Source organism: Amphiprion ocellaris, chromosome 13, assembly GCF_022539595.1.
Source record: "Amphiprion ocellaris isolate individual 3 ecotype Okinawa chromosome 13, ASM2253959v1, whole genome shotgun sequence".
NCBI lineage: Eukaryota > Metazoa > Chordata > Actinopteri > Pomacentridae > Amphiprion > Amphiprion ocellaris.
In genome coordinates this window covers 15,771,223-15,796,311 of record NC_072778.1, presented here as the reverse complement: position 1 = coordinate 15,796,311, position 25,089 = coordinate 15,771,223, and the positions used below count along the sequence as shown (strand labels likewise).

Sequence of the window (25,089 nt, the reverse complement as noted above, 5' to 3'; positions counted from 1 at the left end):
GTGAGCGAGACAGACGCCCACGGAGAATGAACGCTTTGTCATGGCTTATTATCCTACGGTTGCAAGCAAAAATAATCTCGTGTTTGAAATTTACGTAGGAAATAAAGTGCTTAATGTTTTAGGCTTCATGCTTTAGCATCACTTTTTTGTGTTCACGAGTACGATTCGCACGGGTCGCGGGATCCGCGGCCGGTTCACTGTTTTGAGCTGGCAGCTCATCTCCCGTGATCTCCGTACCACGCCGTTCCGGGACCTAAACTCTTACCGTTCCGGACCGTACCGGCTTACTTTCACCCCTGCTTATTAGATATAGTCGTTTTGCAGCCTTTTTTTTTTTTTTTAAAATAATACAGAACCGCTTAGTTTCACCTTGCAACTTGCCGGCTGAGGATTTTAGTTTGGTTATAACCGGAAGTTGTGATCAAATCAGGCAACTTGACATAAAAACAAACACGCCTCTGTTTACAGGACGTTAACTCTGCGTTCATCTACTGAGAGAAGCAATGCGGGAGTTTATTAACGTGCTAACGCTGATTAAACGTGCTAGATTATTTACATTTTACTCAGCTGTCTGTTCCTGTAAATTCAAGTGCAGCTGAAAAGTCAGCGGATGCTTTATAACATTTCAACCAATCACAGCAGAGCGTCCCTCCCTCTGATCCAACCTCAGACTGTGATTAAAGTCAACGGAGCGTCCGTATCTCCGATGAGAGGAGCTGCAGTTCCTCCTCTCGGCCGCTGGCGGAGACACTGAGCACATTTTGACCTGCAGTTTAAAAAGAGGAAGAAACTGCCCTGAGCTGTGTTCATCGCTGCTTCCACGACGGAAAAGGTAAGATAAACAATGTGTGCGCAAGTTTTAGGACTTTAAGTTTAACATGTTGTTGTTCAGGACATATTAGTTGTTTTTATCGCAGCGTTTTGCTCTGAACGTGTCTGTCTGCGCTCAGCTCAGGTTCATTGGAAGCTGTTCGAAGTTATTTTGACCTGCTGCTGTCAAGCTGCTTCAACATTTAGCAAATCCAGAACAACTTTGTCACCACAAACAAATCTCCATCAGATTCTGGGACTCCAGCAGGCTGTTCTCTGCAATTTTAGCACTGTGTTTTAAAATATTATTTTTCTGCTCTTATAGCCCTGTCTTTGAGCTGCTGAACTTTCCCCACTTTGAGATCAGTAAAGTTTATCTTATCTTGATGTGATTTCTGTTTGATTGCAGCTCTTCCTACTGAATTTAGCAGCTCTAGTCTCAGCTTTAATGCTTGACTTTTTAGTGTTTTTAAGATTTTTTTTAAAAGGTAAATCAACATTAGAGCTGCGATGATTAATCGGTTGGAGCCATTAAAAAAAAAAGTTCAGATGCTCTGATTCCAGCTTCATAAATGTGATTATTTTCTGGTTTCTTTCTTCCTTTGCGACATTAAACTGAATATCTCTGAGTTGAGGACCAAACAAGACATCTGAGGAGGTCATCTTGGGCTGTGGGAAACACTGATTGCCATGTTTCACCATTTTCTGACATATTATAGACCAAACAACTAATTGTGACAGTAATCGACAAAGAAAATAATCGTTAGTTGCAAATCTAATCAATGTTAGGCCACACAAGGTGTAAAAGTAATGCTGCTCAAGAAGTTGTATTTCTGGTTTTATATGTGTATATGTTTTACTGAAAGTGAGTTAAAACCCAACAACGACATTGATAACCATAAATATGATGAATATGGGATTAGATGAACCAATAATCTGTAGGTTGCTAATTTTTGTATAACCTAATCTTACAAATTACAGATTCCCATTGAAAGGTTGTACAATACGAAGGTATAACAGTCTTTATCAAATAAAGAAAAAACTATTTATCAGGGAACAAAGGAAAGAAGCCTCATTAGGAGATAACAGAGGATGGACACATGCAGTAGGTGTTACGTTATGGACAAATGTAGCAAATTACAATTTGTGCAATCAGGATAACAAAATTACAGTCAAAACATATAAAGAAATATTAACCTGGGAGGATGTGAAGTAGAATCCAGGTGGAACCAAACAGGCACTACATGAGCTCCACCACAATGACTATGTTTAAACAATGTTAGTGAAATCGCAATATTCAAATCACAGGCGCTGCAGTTTTTTAAAATGTGTCACAAAATATCATCTTAAATGAGGCATTGTGGTGCTACAGAGATGCTACAGATCATTTTCTCCAGACGTAAAGGAATGTGCTTCTGGAAAATAAAAGGCAAAAAAAAACCAAAAACATTAACATGACTCATATTGCAATGTCTGCTTTGTTTTTCTTGCAATTTATTAAACCCTAATGAAGCTAAATCACATAAATATTGACAATGATGGGGACTGTCTTAATTCTACTACTAATATTTTTAGTTGCCTTCATAAAGCTGGGATATTTATTTAATTAACTATTATATTATTTGCCACCTGGCCAGTAGCTGTTCAGCCTACTGCCATCAGGGGAGAGACTCAGAAGACTCAAAAGTGGCATCAACTAACTGAGGACTCCACTGTGAGACGTAATGGACCCGGATGTGTCTGTGCTGCTGCACTGTGAACGCTGGCAGGGGCTGCTGGAGTCTCAAGTACAAGTGGAGCTTTCTGAAAGGTAAGATGTGTTTAGACAATGCATTCATTAGTGCAGAACAACCTCAGAAATACTGTTTGACTGCAGTGACCTCAGAAGTGTCTCCTTTCAGGTTTAACAGGCAGAAGGATCCGGCTGTGGAGCGTCACATCGACGAGCTGTGGACGGAGCGGGTCTCCAGGGAGCCGTGGCTTTTCAACGGGGCCAAATTCAGGCTTCATTCTTTCTGCTTTGCTCCTCCAAAACACCCACCGTCCACTCGTTCCTCCCACATCCCCCTTTTGAACTGTGCAGAGGACCGGGTGGGACAAACTAACAGCCGCTCTGTACTGGAGGACGTCCTTCAACAGACACACGGTAAATTGTTCCAGGATTCTTCCGCATGTTGCTGCACAGACATTTCACCTGATATTCACTCACGCTCCGGGCCTCTCCTGACTCTGAGACTCGGCCTCACTTGCTACAAGGACTATCTGGGAACTAACTGGTCGAGTCAAGTGGCGGAGCTCCGTCGGCGAGGAGAGGCGGAGTTCAGCGACCCCCTGGCGCTGCTGGCTCAGCCGCTGGGCGTCGGCGCCGTGCTGAGAACAGCCGACGGTCGGGTGGTGCTGATCAGGAGGAGCCAGAAGGTGGCAGAGGCTGGAGGGCTCCTGGACATTCCCGGAGGACACCCAGAGCCCAAGGTGACTTAAATAGACTTTAGGTGTCGTTATAAAGGCTCAGCGTGTTGTAAAGATAAGGTAAACTTTATTGATCCCTCACTGGGGAAGTTTGAACGTCACAGCAGCTGGGTATAGATAAGGCAGGAAGAAGCACGAGAAGAACTGCAAAAGTACAATAAGCTAAAAAATAAAGATATAATAAAGGTCCCATGTACAGGGTATGGTGAATTTACATATTATGTACATACACGACTGTTAAAAAGTTTGGAAATGTCCTTATTTTTTAAAGAAAAGCATTTTTTTCAATGAAAATAGCATTAAATGAATCAGAAACCCAGTCTAGACATTGTTAATGTGGTAAATGACTCTTCTAGCTGGAAATAACTGATTTCTAATGGAATATCTACATAGGGGTACAGAGGAACATTTCCAGCAACCATCACTCCTGTGTTCTAATGCTACATTGTGTTAGCTAATTATGTTTAAAGGCTAATTGATGATTAGAAAACCCTTGTGCAGTTATGTTAGCACATGAATAAAAGTGTGAGTTTTCATAGATGTCAGGAAAATTCTTCAGTGGAGTCCTGACTTCTCCATATTAATACTCAGAGTCGTCTCTCAAGTCAGCGCAAAGTTTTCCTTGCGCAAGGAATTGACATGAACAGCGTACAGTCTGAACAAGTGACTGACGAAGGTGGAAAATAGCATAGTTTTTATACAGGTACATAAGCATGAGCTATACATCTTGGTATGTGTTATCTCTAGTTCCCTACAGGCAGGCGGTTAGGACAGGTTTTTATTCTTGTCCTTGTTCCTCTTTTAGCACACATCACACAGTATTACAGTGAATAAGAACATTCAATCATCAAATGCACTAATTTTCATAACAATGTAAAACAGGAAATTACCTGGGTGAGCCCAAACTTTTGAATGGTGGTGTATTTGACAGTGAATTTCCAGCTATGACACGGTGAATTTGCTTCTGGATATTTACAGATATGACGATGAGTTTACATTTCTACAGGTATCGTGTGGAGGATAATGTACACACATTTCTGTTGAAACGTTACTGAGGAAAAGACCAGTGTTAACCCTCCTGTTGTCCTCATTTACGGACACCAAAAAATATTGTTTCCTCATCTGAAAAAAATCCAAAAATTCAGCAAAAAAATTCCCCAAATTTCTGAAAATTTGCAAAACCTTCAGGAAGAAAATTCCAATAATCCCTTAAAAGTTTCCCTTAAAAGTTCAATTTTTAAAAAATCCCTCAAATTTGGCAAGAAAATTCTTGTAAATATTTTCAAAAAATGAGTAAAAATCTTCCAAAAAAATCCTAAAAATATCTAAACTGTTTACAAAGAGCTGTAGAGAGAAAAATGGCGTTAAGCGATATTGTTGACCTGGAAGAGCGATAGGATGCTGTAGTTGTTCTCATCAGCGCTGCTCTCCTCAGGTGGTGTGTGAGCGTCTGGGCCAGGCGGTGTGTGAGGAGAACATCAGTGTGGAGATGATGCAGCAGAAACTGGAGGTCGTCGTCTCAGAGCTGTTCTCCTCCGTGTGTGCAGAGATCAGAGACGAGGTGGGTTCTCTGAAAACACCTCAACAGACACTTTAGGCTTCTTACTTCATGTTGCTGTTAACACCATCTGAGGGGAGATGTTTCAGAGATTAGTAACGAGATTTAATACTGAAGTACATTTAGGAGGGTGGAGTGTGTGTATCTGTATCTGAGCGTAAAATATAAAGATTAATATCCCGTGTAAATCAAATGTGCGGCTGCTTTAAAAGCCAGACTGTAAATCAGTGACAGCTGCCGTTACCACATTTACACGTCTTTTTTGACACCTTTGTTTCCATGTGAGGCGCTGCTAAACGCTGAATAACAAAATGTCCTGACAGAAGAAAAAGCAAAAAGCTGCATTTGCACATTTTCACGCAGTAAGTGCAGAGCTTTCTGTGGTCGTATTAATGATTTATCAGCTCCTAAATGTGCCCAAGTCCTCTGTTTCACTCCTGTAGGCTGGGTTTTTATAATGTTTTTATCGTTATTAATTATTAAGTCTATAAAAACGCAGAAATTTGTGAAAAATGTTCATGTTTTGTCTGACCAGCAATCAAAAACTCAAGATTTCATTTACAGTTAGTTAAAACGGAGAGAAATGCAGCAAATCCTCACATTTAGCAAGTTCAGACCAGAAAATATCCAGTGTTTTCGCTTAAATGATTTCAAAAACAAATAATTGTAACAACACTGTTTAGAACCATTTAAAACAACGCTGGTGGAACTGTTCCTGTATTTAAGTGATAAATTCTGAAACCTGAAATGACAAGATCAATAAAATAAGTGATGATAAAACTTGAAAACATCTTTGTATAGAACAGAAGGTATATAAAGTGATTAAAAATTAGGTATCTTTCAGTTCCAATGCTGGACAGATTACTAAAAGGGGCCCAAAGTGTTTGGAGGTGCCTGGTCTTATCCCAGAATTATCACATTTCCAGGAGGAGACAGAAAACGACTAAAATGTGGCACAAAGTGACCACAAAGACATGAAAAGTGACCAATAAGAGACAGAGAATGGCTGCAGGTTGAAGGAAAATGACCAAAATGAGACACAAAATGTCTCTCTGTTTTATTATTCAGTCAATGAATTAATTTATTTTTTTATTTGTTACATACTGGTGGAACATGGTGTTGGAAGATGAAGTCAGAACATTTGAGATGCTGAATGTGTTGGTTTTATTGATCATCTACAGTTATAATGATTGCCGAACCGTGTACGAAAGTACTTCTAGCAATATTCACAAAACATTTTTTTCTTTATCTGACTCTGGATAAGCAGAACAAATATATAGAGGGATCTTTTTGCACACAACCAAATGTTTAGCAAAGACATAGAAGAAAAGACTTAAATCTCACTCCCAGAAATCGTTTGTGATCTTCAACGGTTCTGTCCTCAGGTGAATGTTCCTCTGAGTTCTCTGGGAGAACCGGTTCTTATGGGCGTCGGTCTGAATCACACCAGCGCTGGAAGACCAAGTGCCGAGTTCTACGTCAGGTAACTGTTTCTGCAGTTTTAATGTCAGACATTACTGTGAAATTTTGTCATAATTACATCTGAATGCAGGAGTTACAGCAAAGATGGTGTTTAGTCTGAATCTAAAGCCTATTAGAGAGAGAGGCTGCAAATAAGTGTTGCTTTTTAAATTTTTTCTAAATAGCAATGTTTAACTTTGTCATTTACCCGATACAGACATTAAATTAAGGGTTGGGAGCTAATGTATGTGTTGGGATCTAATGGTATCTGTTGGAGAAAAGTTACATGTTCATGAAAGAAAATAAGCTTTATTGCAATTTCCTAAGAAAACTCCATTAGTAACTGAGCTCTCAGGCTTCCTGTAGTCTGGTTTGTATCATTTAAAAATAGTTTTAGTTCACATTCTTCATTCAGTGTGATAATATAAGTACACTTGACACACACTCTACAGAATTAGTTCCCTTAAGTTTAGGAAAGACAGGAGATCTTTGTAAGAGAGAAACAATGGTATCACTGACTTTTATAACACTGGCCACGTTTACATGAGACCTGTAATTCCTCTTTAATTCGGAATTAAAGTTAATTCCGCTTTAAAATCTCCTTGTAAACACTTAATTCCGAATTAAAAAGTTAATTCCAAATAAACTACCTGGTTTATTCTGATGTTAATTCCGAATAATCTAATTCCTGTGTACGTTCTATTCATGTATACAGTTAATTCCGCTTTAGTTAATTCCGGTCATTCTGCGCATGCTTGGCTCCTCACGTAGCAATGACGTAGTGACGTACACGTTCTCCTTCTCAAGTGATGCAACAGAAGTAGTACACCACTGTCGAGTTGCTGTTTCAAAACAGCAATAAAAAGCAAAGCGAAAAGCGTGTTTATTAGTTGTTCCTCCATGTTGTTGGGGAAAAGAAATGCCGTCCACTCCTACACATCTGGCCCCGAAATGTTTTCGCCTTAGCATTAAAATTTACAAATTTTAGTATTAAAGGAGCCGATATCTATCATTGTGCTACAAAAAACTAAAGTTACTTTTCCTCTAGAAGCAGACAGAGCTTCGTAATTGAACGATCTAAAATGCCAGTTTTTGTTTTGAGTTTGACTTAATAGGTCCATTCAGAATAGCTGGTAAATGTAAGTGCTGTAATCTCTGGAGCGTGTTTTCTAAAGATGTAATGTGTATTTATTGTATCCATGTGTCTTTAGCTGCTCCCTGACTTCTGATGAAGTCAGAAAGTTGTACTGGAAAGGAGGACCAGAAGCCCATGAGTCCACAGACGTCGTCTTCCTCAGCAGAGCGGTCAGTAGTTTGTACTTACAGATGTGTCATTATCTGCACAGCAACACCAGACTGAGCATTCTCATTTCGGTTGTTGTATAATTAGAAAAACTGCAGAATAAAAAAAAAAGTAGAGACACATAAAGTGTCTAAAAGCTCCAAATATGTTGTGAATAATGTAGGAGCTCCTGCAGCTGGACAGCAGCAGCCCTCTGTGGTCCGACTTGTGTCCTTCAGCTAAAGGAGCCGTGATTCTTTATCAGACTGTGAAACCTGACGGAGGCACCGAGAAGACGACGCCACAAAACGGACCCACGTGATCGAATGAGCACAAAGACAAATGGCTTATTAAAGTTCAGGGATTTATCCTCCTACAACATCCCTGACCAACGCTGCTGTTAAAACTGCAAAATACTGTGTAGCTCTCATCATTTGTTCACTGTACAGTAGAAATTTTGTAAAATATTTTTGAATAAAAAGTGTTTTTATCAATAAAATGATTTAAAAATGCCACAACACTGGTTATGTTTGATTGGTCAAAGCAGCCTGAGATCTCTGTAAACTACAAACTCACAGATGACATTAAATTGTCGTTACAGTCACCTCCAGGTTTCCTCACCAGTAGCCCTCATAACCGCTGTAACCGACGCCTCTGTTGTAGTAGAAGCTCTGCTCCTGATGAGGAACGTTCCACTGAAATAGAAACACAGAATAAATCAGTTTAAAGGAGCAGTTCCTGTCACTTCACATCTGAAAACTACAGCTGTGGTTTAAATACATTTTCAGCCGAATAAAAAGCAGCGACATACTGAGAAAAAGACCTGAAATCACCTGAACCAAAAACCAGACCAACACAAAAAAATATTTAAGTCCATTACCACACATGTAAATCAGACTTTAGAACGTTTGTGATGCTGTACTGAGTCTCTGCAATCTGCTGCAGCATCAACATACAAACAAATTAGAAGACAACAGCAGCAGGACATTTGTTTTATACAGTGCAAACTGGCATCATGTCCTCACTAAACCATAGTTTTTAAGAATCTGCCTCTCCAGCTCATCAATAAATTACTAACCTTTGTTTAAACAAATGAACAGTATTAGTTTGACACGATCAGATTTCCTCCATGGGATCATACATGATTTGACCTTTAGAGATAAATAAATGCATTTGAATATTTGCTTTTATACTGAACTTTATTAGCTTAAAGCTCCCTTCAAATTAAACATCACATTCATACAGAACACGTCACACAGTAATGAAGTTGAATCTTGCTCTGCTGCGCCCCCTAGTGGTCAGTGGTGTCCAACATTTTTCCACGTGAGATAAACTCAATAACATAAACTAAAATCTGAATCATGCAAATAAAAAAAAACGGCGAGTTAAATAAAAAACATCTATGTAATTAATAAAAGTATTCTCCAATATGCCTTCAATTACAGCAAAAGTGCATCATGTGTACGTTTAGTATTTGAATGCATCAGCCTAAAATTTAGTACAATTCTGGACAACTGGTGAGAAGGCAGGAAAAGTAAAGTTTAAAGAGTTTTATAATTTATACTGTAGTACTGTAGTATACATATCAATGATAGGGTATATGTGTCTTCTTCAGTTTAAGGCATTAACTATGGTTATGGGATATTTTCATGTGAAGTTGCTTTGTATTCAACAGATTAACATATAATGAGGTGAAATCAGCCTCAAACCAACTGTAGAAACCTCAAGCTGCAGCTAAACTCTGGATACAGCAGCAGTGAGGTTTGTTTTGCAGGATTTTACAGCTGTTTAACTCACATATCTTGGCTGCTGGCTCCACGGCTGCATGTTGATTCTTGTGTCGTTCCGCCCTATAAAGACAAAAATACCATCAACTAATGTCCAAAACTAGAAAGTCCCCTCAAATATGATCCACCGTTTCTCACCATTAAAACCAGTCCACTGGGTCCTACGTGGGGCTGGGGGGCCGTGAGGGTGGGGTCTCTTCTTGTAAAGTCGGGGTTTCTTCTTGTCTTGTCTGTGGACGGGGGGCAGCAGCCTGCGAGCCTCGTCTTTGTACTGCAGCAGGACGATGTGAGCCTGTTGCTGAGGCAGATCCACGTACTGCAGCTCCTCCAGCAGGTCAGCTGGCTGCTCTGGAAGGCTGCAGCTCACTGGAGAGAAGAAACAAAATCCCAGTTAGAGAAGAGGCTCCAGGTGGCTGCACACATTTCCTCATCTAGTTATTAAATAATAATAATGTAATGAAATGTGAACCAGCATTTCAGCAGGGTTCACTCACGATTTGAATAGAAGTAATACACTTTAAAGGGATTATACCATCATACATTGCAACTGATATAGAATGTGTGTAAATTATTTACATTTTCACAATAAATATTGCTTACAGACGTATACATAATATCGCAAGAATTAAAAATAAATCAAGATCAGCTACTACGTGGTAAAAGTCAAACCAGGTGTCAGCTACAGCCATCAGCAAATTGTGTTGTATTAAGATCTACAACGACTAATTTATTAATTACTTGTCCACTATTAGATCATTTGCCAACTATTTTAATAACTGATTAATTGGTTTTAATGATTTTTAAGAAGAATAAAGTCTAAATTCTCTGATCCCAGCTTTTCTAATGCAATATTTTCTGGTTTCTTTATTCCTCTGTGGCAGTAAACTGATTATCTTAGGATTGTGGACAAAACAAGACAGCTGAAGGCGTCATTTGATTGATATTTTCACCATTTACTGACATTTTATAGCCCACAGAATTCATCGAAAAAATAATAAACAGATTAATCAACAATGAAAATAATAATTAGCTGCCATCCTGGTAGTGCAACGAAGGTGCAAACCATAACTTCTTCTCTCTAAGCACATTTGTCAGGGCATCGGGTTTGGGAAAACACAGTCACCTGTGACTAATTCTCTTTCTCATGTATATTCCTTTGGTGCAGTTTTAATTTTAAAATGCTTCTTTGCATTGTACACACCAGACACTGCAGACTCTGCGGTGTGTGTATTTATTTTTTGCCGTTTAAACAACCATACTTCCACACTCTGTAGTACTACGCCAGAAAAAGATTTCGAATGCTTCAATACATGACACATCAAACGCAGTTTACCAAAAACACCAGGACGTCCAGGCAGATTTTACAAGTTGGAAGCCAGCATGTTTTTCTGGGATGGATAGATAGATGGATGGATGGATGGATGGATGGATGGATGGATGGATGGATGGATGGATGGATGGATGGATGGATGGATGGATGGATGGATGGATGGATGGATGGATGGATGGATGGATAGATAGATAGATAGATAGATAGATAGATAGATAGATAGATAGATAGATAGATAGATAGATAGATAGATAGATAGATAGATGGGTGGGTGAGTGGATGGATGAGTGGGTTAGATAGAACAAAAAAAATGTGCAATTAACATGCAAATTGGTGCAAATCTTGTTGAAGAAGTAGAAATAAGTTACCAAAAATGCTAGTATTTACAAATAAAAGTGCTAAATTTCTGGTATTTACAATAATATAGAGTAAAAGGTACAATGTGAAAATAGGACAAATATAAACATAATGGTCTAGATTTTTGGTTTTATTGCACTGCTGAGATGTAGTATCACCTAATTTTATGACTACTGCATGAAACTGCGTTGGTTTTATGGCACCTGCTTGTAGTTTTTTTTTTTTTTTTTTTTTTTTTTTGTTAAAGAAAAAAAAAAGATTTGAAACAGCCAATGTAACGCTGCTTTTCGTTTTGGTCACCACCCCTCCAGTTGTTAAAACTTCCGGGAAAACACGATAAATGCCGAAGAAGAAGACGAAGAACTAGTCAAACTACTACAACTACAGCTGCGACTGCTAACTCGACAAACTATCCAGACACTCTTTTGTTTTGTTCATTCGGTTGTTTGTGTTTGTCCCTCCTCATGGATCACGACTATTCGTTGCCGGTTCCCGCCCCTCCGGTCACCGAAACCGCCCCGGTGAAGCGCAAACGTTCCGGCGAACCGAACGACCGGAGGAGACCGTGTCACCAGAGGAGTAAAACCCGGATAAACATCGGAGAGAGTCTCCCCAGATGGAGAGAGCTCCGTACCAGGCTGGGACTGCAGAGAGACGCTGATCTGGCTCGTGTTCTCCTGGACAGGTAAACGCACACCTGTCTGACGTCAACCACATTAGCACAATAACAGCAGGTGGTGAGTTAGCTGTTAGCCACCTAGCTTCAGACTGTGATGATACTGACAGTTACCAGCTTACAGTATCATAAGGTGACAGCACAAGACACTCATTTTATTAGTTGTTTTTGTAAATTAAAAACAGTAATTTGTTTGTATGAAGCCTCAGGGACTTAAAAGAACCAGTTTCAGTAGTTTTATTTTACTCAAACCAGGTAAAGTTACAAAACTATAGTTGCCTTTGTAAAAAAACTCACTGAAGTGTTGGATTGGGTGCTAAAGCTATCTATGTACAATGTTGATAAAGCCTAATGGCTCTGTAAATAGGATTATTATCATCCTTGTGCACATTTCAAGTTGTTTACATGACATACCGTGTAATCATTGTAAATACTTGCATTATTTTTATTACCATTATAATACATTCTATTTGCTACATATACTTTTTTGAAATGCTCTTTTTTAAATCTTTGATCTTTCTTTTTAAAAAAAAAAAAAAAAAAACTACTTGTCAGTGCAAAAAACATCAAGTCTGATACTTCGTACATGAAAACCTACTTAGCAGTAAAACAGATTTTGATTCTAATATTATGTGTTTCTGTGAATTCAGGCTCACTGTGATTTCACCCAGTCACCAATAACTTCTATTAAGTGGTGTATGCTTGCTATCAGTTTGTGCAAAATTACATTTCTTCCCCCAAATTGAACAGCAGGAGACCCATCCATGTCAGCTGCTAGTAGTTGGCCATGTTGGTAGTTTGAAATTATTACTAGGCTATAAAATAGAAGTCTTTTAACATACAATATCTTAAAATACAAAAAACAAGGCTGGGAATCACAAAAGCCAAAAAAGGGTCGGTTCCTGTATTGCAATAGGAGTCACAATTATAGTGGGAATAGTAATTATTGCATTTCTTTTAAACCAAAAAAAAAAGTATATAAAAATGATTCGATGTTTGCTGCTGTCTGTAGCAAACAAACATGTTCCTTTACATTTGGAGAATAGGATGATGCTTCTGATTTATAGTCCAGAACATGTGTTGCATCACTGTACTTCATTTAGAATGATATGTTACGACATATATGTATATTGCACTTGTCCACGTTACCATGTAGATAATGTTTGGGTTACTTTTGCTCTAGTTCTAAGCCATTTTGGTTTAATTTTTCTTGGTGTTTAGTTTCACTAATATGACGTCCACCATGAGCCTGAGTGATGATGATGATTTTCAAAACACAAAGTGAGTATGATTCTATTGTATTCTTTTATGCTGTTTGAACTCCTTTTTTGTGTAACTTAGAGTGAGTTAATTTCAGGGTCTCCTATTTGCAGGTTTGTCTGGAACAACCCAGATGAGGATGACATATGGGAAACAGCCAGTGAGGACAGCACCACTGAGGACTACATCCCTTCTATTTCTCTGAGGTTTGTCAAAATCATTGGCTTGATCGACAAAGGTGGGCTGATTCTAAATGCTATCGATCTTCGGCACCTGTTTCACACTGAAGATAATTACTGACTTCCAATATCTGTTGGTGGACTAAACCTTGTCCAGCTCTTGTTGTAGTTGGTGATTTTAAGAAGACAAATGCACACTGATAAGAAGTCATAAAATGAGTATTTGCTTTTCAGCTTGCTTGTACTTCTTGTCTGATTCCCGTCTTCATCTCCAGAATACTTTTACAATGAAAAGAGTAATGTCATTTCAGTAACTTTCCCTTTGATTACGGTCACTTCATCTGAAGTGTGGAAAAGACAACCTTTTTGCCGTAGGAAGCACATTGTACCAGTATGGAGTTTTAATTCTGTTTTTCCATATTCTGACAGAAAGGGTGGAGGAAAAAAGAATTTGGAGCAGAAAAATGATGTGCAAGAGAAAGTGCAGCGCTGTACTGCAGTGAATAAACTTCTCCCTCCACCTGAAGGGCCTGTATCGACGCCTCCTGTTAGCCACCAGGTCAAGTGTGAGAATTGTACAAATGGACAATTGGCTCCACTTGCATATGAATCCAGCATGAGACAGCTGGTTACACTTCTACAGATACCTGTGGTGAATTTTAACGTCACAAACAACGTCAACAAATGATGCTTGCCAGGCTTCAGCCCCTTCAAGAGGCACAGGAACAATCATCAAGTAGGTGTGTTAAAAAAAGAATAGTATTTTTGAAAATTAGCTATTACCTGTAAAGAAAAAGAAACATCCATCCCATAGTTGGAGTTACCATGTGCCACTCAAAGTGACTTAAACACACAGTCCTCAGGTATATGCCCACCTGCTTTAACCCTCATGTTGTCCTGTGAGTCAAAACTGACCTGTTTTAAAGTTTGAAAATGTGGGGGGAAAAAAAATAAATTTTCACAGTGAAACTTCTGATGTCCACATTTTCAACATTTTTGGGAAATTTTGGAACATTTTTTGGTGGAAAAAAATGTTTAAGAACATTCACAAAAAATCAACCAAAATCCAGCGAAATTCGCTGGATTTTGGTTGATTTTTATGTGAATGTTCTTAAAGAAAATATTAGAAGTTTTACTAATATATATGTAATCACTTTATATATTTTTAAGATTTTTTTGGAAGGTTTTTACTCATTTTGTGAAAATATTTACAAGAATTTTCTTGCCAAATTCGGGGAATTGTTTTAAAATAAAACTTTTAAGTAATAATTGGAATTTTCTTCCTGAAGGTTTTGCAAATTTTCAGAAATTTGGGGAATTTTTTATTTTTTGGGGGGGATTTTTCAGACAAGTAAACAATATTTTTGGTGCTCGTAAATGAGGACAACAGGAGGGTTAAGTAGCATGATGAGAACAAACAAAGCGGAGACGTGGCTTATAATAATGCTCTACATACAGTTAATATCAACTAAAACTCCACCACCTTATACACATGTTGCAATGTAATGTATTATTTTGTATGTCTGTCGATCAGCCTATCTTTATCTTACAGATGTTCCAATAGCCACAGAAAACAGATGTGGAACTCGAAGCCCACACTGAAACACAGGCCGCATCCTGTCAGGGAATAACTTCTACAAAGTGTCATAAAGGTTAAGATGCACAAAAGTGGTCTTTGTTCGAAAAGACATGTTTTCCAACAGTCAAAGGCTCCAACGAAGGGAGAGAGATTTGCAGAATAAAGGTGGTGTTGTTGTTTTAGGTATGTCTCCTAGATTTTTGCACATTAACACATTAGCAGAATAGCAGAGGTTTGTTGTGCTAATGTTTTCTCTGATGCCTCTGATCAATATTTTCTCATAATATCATCCTAAAATAGTAAATTATAGTTATTCCTGCTCATCTGAATGCTTTGTCTTTTACCTCACAGGGTTCAGCGCTACACCTCAAGACAAGCGACCCGAGCTGGACTGTAATCTTGTTTATCCAGAGTTCTGACCAGTTAACTGAACCACCTTGACTTTTAGTTTTTTGGTTTTTTCCATTGTTTAAGACACTTTATCTGTGCAACTCTTTTCATCCACATTTGTTCTCACATAAAACTGAGTGTCAAAGGTGTATCGTGTTACATTTCTACATTAAAATGTCTAAAAATCAGTAGACCGATGATATGTGTTGTTTACTTGTGTACTCGCATTTTAATACTTAAATTAGACCTTTTTAATATATTGAATGTTTTAATTAAATTCAGTGCTTTTTGTGACTCATCAAAACCTGCAGATACTCTGGAAAACAAAATGCTCCAGTCTGATCATCAGAGCGACATATGTGTGCTAAATTAAGCTGCTATTACATAAGTAGCTAATATGGGTCTCTGAGTTTCTCCTCATTTCTCTCCTTGGAGAGTTGTTCAGTGAGAGATAATGAAAGAGGGCTTCACATAAATCTATTTAAAGTGCCATTCCACTAGATTGTGTGTTTATTTTAAAGTATGAAGAAATCAGACCTTGCAGTTTGAGCAGGGCGGTCGCAGGGATGTGTTCCCCGTCACTCATCTGGTGCTGCGACAGTCGTCGTTTCCACTCGTCTGCGGAAGGGAAGACCACCACAACCCGTCGCCTGAAGCCTGCGAACAACTGCAGCTTGTGACGACGTGCAGAGAAGAGGATGTTGCACTGAACACAGAGATATAGTGAAACAACTGGAGTCAGAGAGCAACGTAGTTAACGTCCGCTGTTTGTCCAGGCTTGTTTTACTGACTTTAAACATCACATGAGCATGTTGTGGTTGTAAATGTGATGTTTGCCACATACAAAGCTTTTAAATAAATAATGATAGACATACATATCTAACCAGTTAACATTAACAAACATTATGCAGATATACACAGATTTTATTTAAGGATAGAATTTAAAAATGGCTTCCAACAATGTCCAGAATAATAATGAGCAGGTGAGTTTCGCACATCAATAAAGTCCCTCAGTCCTGACAGTTAACTCCACACATTAGACAGTGATGCATCACCTGGTCCAGGATGTAGTTAGCAGGAGTCTCAGCAGCCATCTTGATCAAATCAGTCAAACACTGAGAGGCCTGCCGCAGCCTGCTGTCATTCTGTCCACCACTCTATAAACACACACAGGTTAAACATTCTGGATCAACTGTTCAGGAATCGATGACATTTAAATGTGAATTTGAAGCATGAGAGTGAAGCCCGGAGGTTTGACTGACAATCATACATGCCAGCAGCTCCTCTGTTCCCAGCAGCTTGTATTGTTTCTCTGGATGCTGCTTCATGTGAGTTCGGGCCCAGAGGGTCTTCCCAGAACCCGGAAGACCCACCATCAGCACCACCTGATGGAATGGAGCGAAAGATGAGATATTATAACCAAACTAGGTGTTACTTTTAGCAGCACAGCTCTCAGTCCACCACTTTGGGTCCAAATTGAATTATGTCAACTGTTAGTTTAAGTGATGGCCGTCTAATTATACACAGACATTCATGGTTCCAGGAGGATGGATGCTAATGATTTTGGTGATCCAATTATTTTTCCTGTAGCACCAACATGAAGTTAACATTTGTAGCCCTGATTTGCAAAGAGCTACTAAAGGGATTGTAATAAAATTTATTACACTCAGTAATGTTTCTCTCTCTATGTTAAGTGCTAATTAGTGTTAATCTCTGTTATAATTAACAAATTCTATGATGCTAACAAGCAAAATTTTGATGTTGGATGTGGTAAACACTGCATCTGCTAAACAACTCCTTCAATAGCAAACACTGGACTTTCTAAAGCGACTTAGGATCATCTGTTACACCTCAAATATGCAAAAATTCGTTTAAACCCAATAGTTGCATCTTACCTCACACTGTGCTCTGCAAGAAGGAGCTGATGTGGAGCGAACCCTCTGATCAGCACGGAGAACTGCCAGCGGTGTAAACCCTGGAGGTTCGGGGTACCAGGGAGGAGTTGTGGGGTCGAGCAGCAATCTGACCGAACAGCTCTTACAGAGGACGTGAGGGAACAAAGCACAGCCCAGCAGCACTGAGGCATCCAGGGTGAAAGCTACACCCATGAAACGACCGTTCTTATGAAAAGAGAGTTCAACAGCACCGTCTGAAGAGAAGGACTGAGGGTGTGGAGGTGCAAACATGACAAACACAGACAGACAATTTGAATTAGAGAAGAATCACTTCACCTTCGTCGATCCCAATGAATATAAAGACAGAAACAATCAAACAAACAGCATAACAGCCAATGATATCTCCCTCTGAGAAAGGTTCTCCAAACTCCTGTTCCTTCCCACAGGACACTTTTTTACCACGTCCATCATAAGAAAAAGAGAGTTCATCCTCCCCTGTTATGAAAACCACAGAAGAACAGAAGAATGAAGCCCTTTTAATAAGAACAAAAACACCTCTAGAAAACAATCATTTGTTCAATTAACTTATTCTGGGAAAGACGACGACTAAAATCTAATCTTTACCCAGCAGCAGAGAGGAGTCGGCCACTGACCAGCCTACTCTCAGACCATATGGTTCTCTGATGTCTTGGTCTTCAGGCTGTGTATTCAACAACCTCCTCTCCAGCCGCACCTCAAAGCCCACCCTGCCCCGCTGCACCCCGTGGGTGAGCCTGCAGCCCGACCACAGCAGGGGGAACCGAGACCAGAACCGCGGCTGACCACAAGATCCATCAGGACCCACCTCAAAGTGCAGGTGACAGCCATCTGTGCCAACGGCAAGGAGAGTCAGGGATTCAAAATGTGTCTGCACCGCTCTTATGAAAATTTTATAATAAGAAACTGGATCCTCTGGGACTATTTTGAGGACAAAATGTGACAACAGCTGCCAGTTGTTAAATGTCCCTAAATGTTTTGGGGGGTTTTTTGGTCAGAAACGTGAGAAAATTACTCACATGGATCTAATCTGATTTTATCTTCATCTTGTTCCTCTGCCTCCTCCCTCTCCAGTAGGGGCTGTGGTGATTTGGCTCTGATTGAGATAAGAAACACAATCTGCTGATCAACACTGCTTTCTTAAAAGATACACTTCAGTAGAGGTTAACTGTTTTCAACTCAAACCTTTGTAAAATATTGTTTCTCATTTTCTAACCTCTTCTGTGGTTAAGAGATATGCAGTATAGAAAGTGTGGTTTGCAGTCACAATTTTATATCAGTAAAACATGAACAAAAAAATCTAAAAAAAAAACATACCTAAAAAACTGTCATGGATTATTAAAGCTTGGTGAGAAGATGTGAAGTGTGTGGCTTTGGTAAAGCTCAACTATGGACGTAATATATACTATACTATGTTATATAGACTTACTTGGTCTTGAAGGTAAAAATCTTTTTCACATCAATACCATTATGCATCCACGTCCATAATATAAAATCAATAAAAATTCTTTGTGAAAAGAATAAGAGAATGAAGTAGAATAGTAAAGCATTCTTTATTACTAGCAAGTAAACTGCAACTGTAGGCCACAAGAATTTGACACACTATTTATGCTCAAAAAAAACAATATAAGAGTTCTCCGCTTGTTGCATCAGAGGTATAAAACATTATACAATTTGAAGATGCTGATAATGTGCAATGTTTGTTCCTGGGGTTAAATTTGATCTTTTTCTATTCATTTGTTTTCAGAAACAATGATGCAGATAAACCTTTAGCTGCACCTGGAAACTTTAATATCTTACAGTTAATATTTAACATGGCACTTATTAAGACTGGTCAGTGGGTTTGAGGATGACAGCAGGGTGTAACCTTAGTCTAACATTTAGGTTAGCTCTTGTTAGTGTATATACTGTCTATAGATGGTGACTGAGCTTCAAAAGTTTTATGACATTACCTTCATATCGCAATAGACTTGGCTACACTTTTACAAGTTAATTTACTGTAATTTTGGAATCAAAACACGTCTTATTCCCTTGTAGTTCACATCAATGGTGATCCCTTGTAGGTTGAAGAGGCAAAGTTTAGTGGATTCCCTCCCTTGTCTTGTAGTCTTCATTGTGTAAAATAAAATGAAGGCGTTGGGAAAGCTCCACATAGTAATTACTGTTGAAAGACAGCTAAACTACTGATTTTATTCTTCAAAAAATGCCATTGTTTAGGAAACTGATGTGTCTAATCACCACTATCGGTACATTTTTGGTTTAGTTTTGTGTACAGATGGGATTATGTATTAAAAGAGGTACTGACCCTGATGCTGCAGGATATTAGTGACATTAGTTAATCACTGAATTTCTTTCTTTTTTTACATTACAATGTACCTTTTATATCGGATTTCCTCTTTGAACTCATAGAAAGCTCTTCCTCTGTCCAAGTCCTCTACTGACAGAGCCCCCCTGTCCTCTCCAGAACCCTCCGCATGTCCCGATTCTCCTGCCTCAGCCTGGCAGACAGTCACACCCCCTGAAGCACACTCAGATCCGGGGTGCACCACTGGAGGACCGGGCTCAGCTTCTGTCTGCGTGCCGGTGTCTGTGAGCTCCCTGCCGGGGTCTGCTTCACACGCCGCGGGGACACCAGCTTCTGTCGGCGGTGAAGAGGACGGAGTGTGGACCTGCTGTGTTGGAGAGCTGCTGGGTTGTGGTCTCACCTGCTCTCCGTCATCTGTCCCTCCTGGTCCCGCCTCTGTCGCGGACCACAGTCGGTCCACCAGCTCAGCCTTCAGTCCTCTGCTGTCCAACCCGAGTTCTTTCAGTCTGGACCGCAGCTCCGCCACCTTTAACTTCTTAATGTCCGTTAGCTTCATAGTTACCGTGTTGGTATTAACTCAGTTGTCTTCTTATTTGAATTGTTGCTTAATTGATTTCAAAAAACAGATCTAAACAAGGTAAACTGTTAGGAAAGTGAAGCCGTTTGACTCCAAAACAACGGTTCAATATGGAGCCCTGGATTCTGATTGGCTCGTTACTTCTTCTTCCTCTTAATTTACGGTATATTAGAGACGTGGGCTCTTTACTGCCACCCAAGGACAAGAAGTGGTACTGCACCTGGTGTTCAACTTTCTTTGTTAACTTTCTGCTTCAACTTTAAATTAAATTTCCTTCACTAACCCAGCCCTCTGGACTTCCAGTAAGCTGTGTTCCTATTGGCTGTCCAGGTGGCTGCTTGGTGTTATCAGGAACACCTGAGCAGCTCAGTGTCTTCCTGCTTTATTTAGCTGCATTCAAACGTTTCCTCTGTTTCTCTTCACCACTGCACCGGGTTTGGCTCCGTTGCTTCAGTTTGTTCTTTAGGCGTTGGCTTGCAGCTTCCAGCAATAAAATCGTCTTTAATGTGTTTCTTGGTGTGTTTTAGGGCTTTGTACTGGATAGTTGTCTTGGTAAATGTGGTTCTTTACCCACAGTTAGCACATGGTGCAAATGTGTGCAGTGATTAGTGGATTTGGTGAAGCTGAGTTGTGTCTTTATCTTGGCTGTAGTGAGTCTTTAGAGGTTTTTGGTCAGACACAATCTGTATTCTTGTTTGTGAACCAATGTTGGTTGTTTAGAAGGTAAGAGTTCCTGTCCTGATTCTCTGTTCTCAGAGGTTCTCTGGTAGGCTGCAGGAGACTTTAGCGTTTGGGTTGTGCTAGTTTGGTTTTTGTACGGTTTCATTTGGACGACTATCTTGAGGCTCCTCCATGTGGTTTAGTGAGGTTTTCTGGAACAGTTCTACAAAGCAACCTGCAGCAGAAGAGACTTTGAGAGTTTTAGGAAGTTCTGGAGCCCAGACTTTAGAGCAGCAGAAACATTTGTCAGCAGTTTGAGCAGGAGAAGGTGATCTTCAGAGTAGAAATGAGACGGAAACCTTTTTGACCTGTGTGGTGAGGTCCTGTACCAAGAGTTTGAGCAGGTTGTGAAGAGTCTGTAGTTCTTTGGTCTAAAAGCACAAGAAGAGTCGACTCATTAAAGGAGAAAACAGGAGATATTGTCGGTTCTTCTGTCGCTCTGCAGTTTCCAGTTTCCTTAGACTGAATATCAAGTTTATATTTTAAATGATTTACCATGTGAACCCAAGAAGACTTCAATAAACTCCCTCCATCCCCTGGACACAACATATTTTATTACCATGCTAAATCTTTTTTTTTTTTTTTTTTTTTTTTTTTAAATGTTTTTGAATTTTAATCATAGTTTTAGCATAGTTTTTTTTCTCTTTGCTTGTTTAGTTTTGTCATCTGTGTCAAAGGTGCTAAACAAATAAAGTTGAATTGATAAACTGAATAACTGACTAACTCATGACTGTGACATCCATCCATCCATCCATCCATTATCTATACACCGCTTAATCCTCACTAGGGTCGTGGGGGGGGGCTGGAGTCTATCCCAGCTGACTCGGGCGAAGGCAGGGGACACCCTAGACAGGTCGCCAGTCTGTCGCAGGGCTATGATTGTGACAACAGAAGTATTTTCATTGTGATTTAAGAGTTTGTTTCATTCTTAAGGTTGGGGTTAAAATCTTGACAGAAAAAGAAGATTAAAGAAATAAACTACATAACAAAACGCAATTAAATCAAAGGAAAAAAACTGTATGCAATAAAACTAATTAGAGTTTACACAGTTTATACAGTCCAATCACAATGCCAGCTGCATCTCAAAAGGCTCCTTCATCTGGTGGAACTTCTTCTGAGGGGAAGCTGAGCCCAGCAGAACTTTAGAAATGTGTTCCAGTGGTTGGTGGATGTGTAGGGAGATAGAGAGGGACCTTTGACTTGTTCAGAAAGGAAAACAGGGAATCCATTGGTAGTTTTAGTTCAGGGTGCTACTGCGGTGTGTTTTTGGGTTTTAAGAGGTGAACAGGAAGAGTTATTTTTCGTATTGATTATCTTTTACTTTGTTCCTGGTTGGAATGCCTATCAATGTCAACATGAAGTTCACTTTTAGTTCTGTTTATTTTTATTTCACTAACACCCATTTGTTTTTAACCCCCTCACATGTTGTGTTGTTGTAAACTTACTCTTTCAAATAAATTCTCGTCTAACCCTCTGAAACCAGCGTTTGGACTGTTTTTGTGTTGCTCCTCACCTACTGACAGCTGTGGACTAAAGGCTATACTGTGACGTTTTTAGAGCGACATGCTATACTATGATGTTTGTTGGGCGACACACTATACTATAGGCTTTTTTAATTGACATATTACTGTGAGGTTTTTTTTGTTTTAGTTTTTTTAGCAACATATAAGAATTCGAACAGTTTTAAAAGTTACTATACTTTTACTTGTGCAATGAAATGATTATTCTATGGCATTTTTTACATGACATATATCATACTCTGATGTTTACTTGAATAACATACTATTTTGACAATATACTGCACTATGACATTTTTTGAACCACATATCATACATGACAATTTTAGGCAACATCCTATCATTTTGCGCTTTTTGAACCACATAATAATCTATGTTTTGGTTTTTTTTTCTTGCCAACATGCTGTACTATGAACTACAGGCCATACTATGTTATTCTTGAGTAAAGCATACTATACTTTGACGTTTTCTGATCTACATCCTATACTATGGCGTTATACACAGAGTGCTTTGGTTACATGTTGATTTATAATCTAGATTTTTTTCTGTTTTGTTTTTTGACAGGATTACCACAGACCTGACTGTGAACACCGTTGACACCCACCTCAGGGAGACGCTGCCTAAGATCTCAAGGCTGCTTGGTCGTGGTCTTTCTGGCACGTACTCTTCCAAGATGAGCCGGGAAGTTTAACACTGATGGAATGACACCAGGTCTAAGCCGACAAACTTCCAATTCCTCCTCAACCCATAGTCTCCCGGAAACCTACATGGAGTAAGAAAAGTAGACAGAGAAGTAATTAAGTCTGTACACAACATATTAAAAAGAAATCATGCTAATAAATTAAGTACAAATAACCGAATTCGCCAATATACTGGAGACCAGAGCTATTTAATTTGATAAGTATAACCTTGTTTAGTAACATTTCAATTATTTGAGAGCAGTCCTAAAGAACTGCCTGTAATCCCAATCATAAAATGGGTTTGGAGGAAGATAATAGATGGTAATCTGGATATACATGAGTTAGGCTTTATAACTACTATTGGTAGTACTGGTGGTAGTAATAGCAATCTGACTACTACTAGTAGTAGTGGTAGTACACACTACTGCTGCTGATACTGGCACTGCTACTACAACTTGTAATACTATTACAAATGCTGATACTACTTCTACGACTCTAACAGCTGTTTATACTACTACTGCTGCTTGTACTTTTAGTATTACTACTACTGCTTGTACAACTATACTACAGATACTATTAATCATCTGGTATTCGGTTGTCAAGCTGCTAGCTCGCCTTAGTGTTTTGCTAGTGGCTAACTAGTTAGCTCTCATAGACTGGAAGCTCTCAACAAGATTTCATAATGAAAAAAGTACCAAAAACTATTCTTACCTATGAAAAGTCATTCCAAGTGTTCTTGTCTCAATCGTACGACGTAGTGTGTAATTGTATGCAGCACAGTGAGCCGGCATACTTGTTGTTTCCGTTTTCACGCCGTCTACATCAACGGAATGCACTGAATCTTTGCCCCCACTAGCTTAGCCTCGCTGTAGCACGCAGCTCAAAGGGGCGTGTCCTATCTACTCATTCATATCTATGAGAACAACAGTGGCTGCACATAAGGACGTCTGACGTTGATTAGCTGCGTAAATACCATTATATACAGTCTATGGTAAATACGTATGTGAATTGCATCATTGGCTGCAGTAGCCAGTCACCTGTCACTCACTGACTCACACTGAAAAATAGAACAGAATGAATTGTTAAGTGTTTATTTTATTTACAATTTAGGTTGGATTTTTTTTGTGCGCAGCGCAGATTTTCTGTGCGTGGAGACCGTGTCAGCAGTGCGCAATTGCGCACGCGCGCAGCTTAGAGGGAACAGCGCCTACTACTGTATTTACTGACAACTATCACTAAATTACTTTGATGCTAAATAAATCTTTAAAATCTGAAATGTTCCTTGTATGGACAGATATATGAGCCACTAGAAACTGAATTTCAGTCACATGATTAGAAATTTAATTCCTTATTTTGAATCGATGTATTGTTACGAGGGAAGCAGGGGAACCCAAGCGCAGGCACACAGAAAACTGGCAGACAGGTGAATTACGGAAAAAGATTTATTCAACCAAATAACTAACCCAATACAGAAAAGGAAAAACAAACCAGGAAACAGAACTAAGGGCTAGGCAGGCTCGGGGAATCAGAAGCTAGTGGGGAAACAAAACTGGCGGACTGAAGACTGGGGAGTATCCAAGAACAGACAGGAATTGAACTTAGTCCACGAGAGGGAAATCCAGGATGGGGGAATCTGTTTAGTCCAAGGGCTGAAGCTGACAGGGGGTAGAAGGCTTGGTGGGGAGAAACAGAATCCAGGAATGCAGCAGAAGCCATGAAGGGATAAGAATCTATGATCCAGCAGGGAGTGAATGAAAGGACAGAGCTTAAATAGGTGGCGGTGAGGTGGAGAACAGGTGGATGGTGTGAACTAATTACTGCAGCTGAAACTCATTGTAGCAATCAGCAAAACAGTGCAGGCAGGTGAAGCAGGGAGAGCAGGAGGGAGAAAGACAGGGAGAGAGACAGGAGGGAGAGATGACAGACAGAGGGAGCCAGAGAGAGACAGGTCAAAACAAACAGATGAGGAACAATGGGAGAAAGAAGGAAAAAGAGAAAAGGAGGAAGAAGGGCAGAGGCTGGAGCAGGATCATAACAAAAGTGACTGTGATTTACATAATCTGAAATTGAATTGACTAGATTGAAACTGAAAACAGAATTTTTGTCACATACTTTAAATTATTCAACTTGGATTATTGTGTTAAAATGAAATATGAATTGCGTATTTTGAAACTCTAAACAACACCATGGTTATTTATGACACTAAAATAGAATTCAGTTC

At 39.4% G+C, this 25,089-nt stretch overlaps 3 protein-coding genes across 14 annotated transcripts; 2 read left to right on the top strand and 1 right to left on the bottom strand.

The window, feature by feature from the left end:
* The first annotated feature begins 694 nt into the window (after positions 1-694).
* nudt22 (nudix (nucleoside diphosphate linked moiety X)-type motif 22) lies at positions 695-4,876 on the top strand. The gene is made up of 4 exons (XM_023282030.3): positions 695-832; positions 2,451-2,620; positions 2,712-3,282; positions 4,715-4,876. The coding sequence occupies exons 2-4, from the start codon at positions 2,535-2,537 to the stop codon at positions 4,874-4,876; spliced, it is 819 nt and encodes a 272-aa protein (XP_023137798.2). The 5' UTR covers positions 695-832; positions 2,451-2,534.
* si:ch211-107m4.1 (heterogeneous nuclear ribonucleoprotein U-like protein 2) lies at positions 3,327-23,729 on the bottom strand. Of its 11 annotated transcripts, none has more exons than XR_008603755.1 (15): positions 23,580-23,728; positions 22,793-22,951; positions 19,446-21,042; positions 18,089-18,165; positions 17,658-17,900; positions 17,416-17,528; positions 17,034-17,300; positions 16,401-16,523; positions 16,194-16,295; positions 15,676-15,844; positions 9,506-9,733; positions 9,378-9,430; positions 8,186-8,275; positions 6,182-6,330; positions 3,327-4,907 (listed from the first exon to the last, which is right to left on the bottom strand). XR_008603755.1 is itself a non-coding variant. In XM_055016746.1 (15 exons), exons 3-15 carry the CDS (start codon positions 19,928-19,930, stop codon positions 4,898-4,900), a joined length of 2,052 nt encoding a protein of 683 aa, XP_054872721.1. In that variant the 5' UTR covers positions 19,931-21,042; positions 22,793-22,951; positions 23,580-23,729; the 3' UTR covers positions 3,327-4,897. The 11 variants fall into 11 exon arrangements, 9 of the variants coding, with proteins under 9 accessions (XP_054872721.1, XP_054872725.1, XP_054872726.1 ...); XM_055016746.1 differs by having other exon boundaries at positions 6,182-6,289; positions 8,202-8,275; positions 23,580-23,729; XR_008603754.1 differs by having other exon boundaries at positions 4,891-4,907; positions 6,182-6,289.
* LOC111576383 (uncharacterized) lies at positions 11,319-15,336 on the top strand. 2 transcript variants are annotated; one of them, XM_023282034.3, is made up of 6 exons: positions 11,319-11,739; positions 12,952-13,011; positions 13,104-13,196; positions 13,599-13,905; positions 14,722-14,931; positions 15,100-15,336. In XM_023282034.3, the coding sequence occupies exons 1-4, from the start codon at positions 11,519-11,521 to the stop codon at positions 13,855-13,857; spliced, it is 633 nt and encodes a 210-aa protein (XP_023137802.2). In that variant the 5' UTR covers positions 11,319-11,518; the 3' UTR covers positions 13,858-13,905; positions 14,722-14,931; positions 15,100-15,336. The 2 variants fall into 2 exon arrangements, with proteins under 2 accessions (XP_023137802.2, XP_023137801.2); XM_023282033.3 differs by having other exon boundaries at positions 11,321-11,739; positions 13,599-13,909.
* Positions 23,730-25,089: the final 1,360 nt, after the last annotated feature.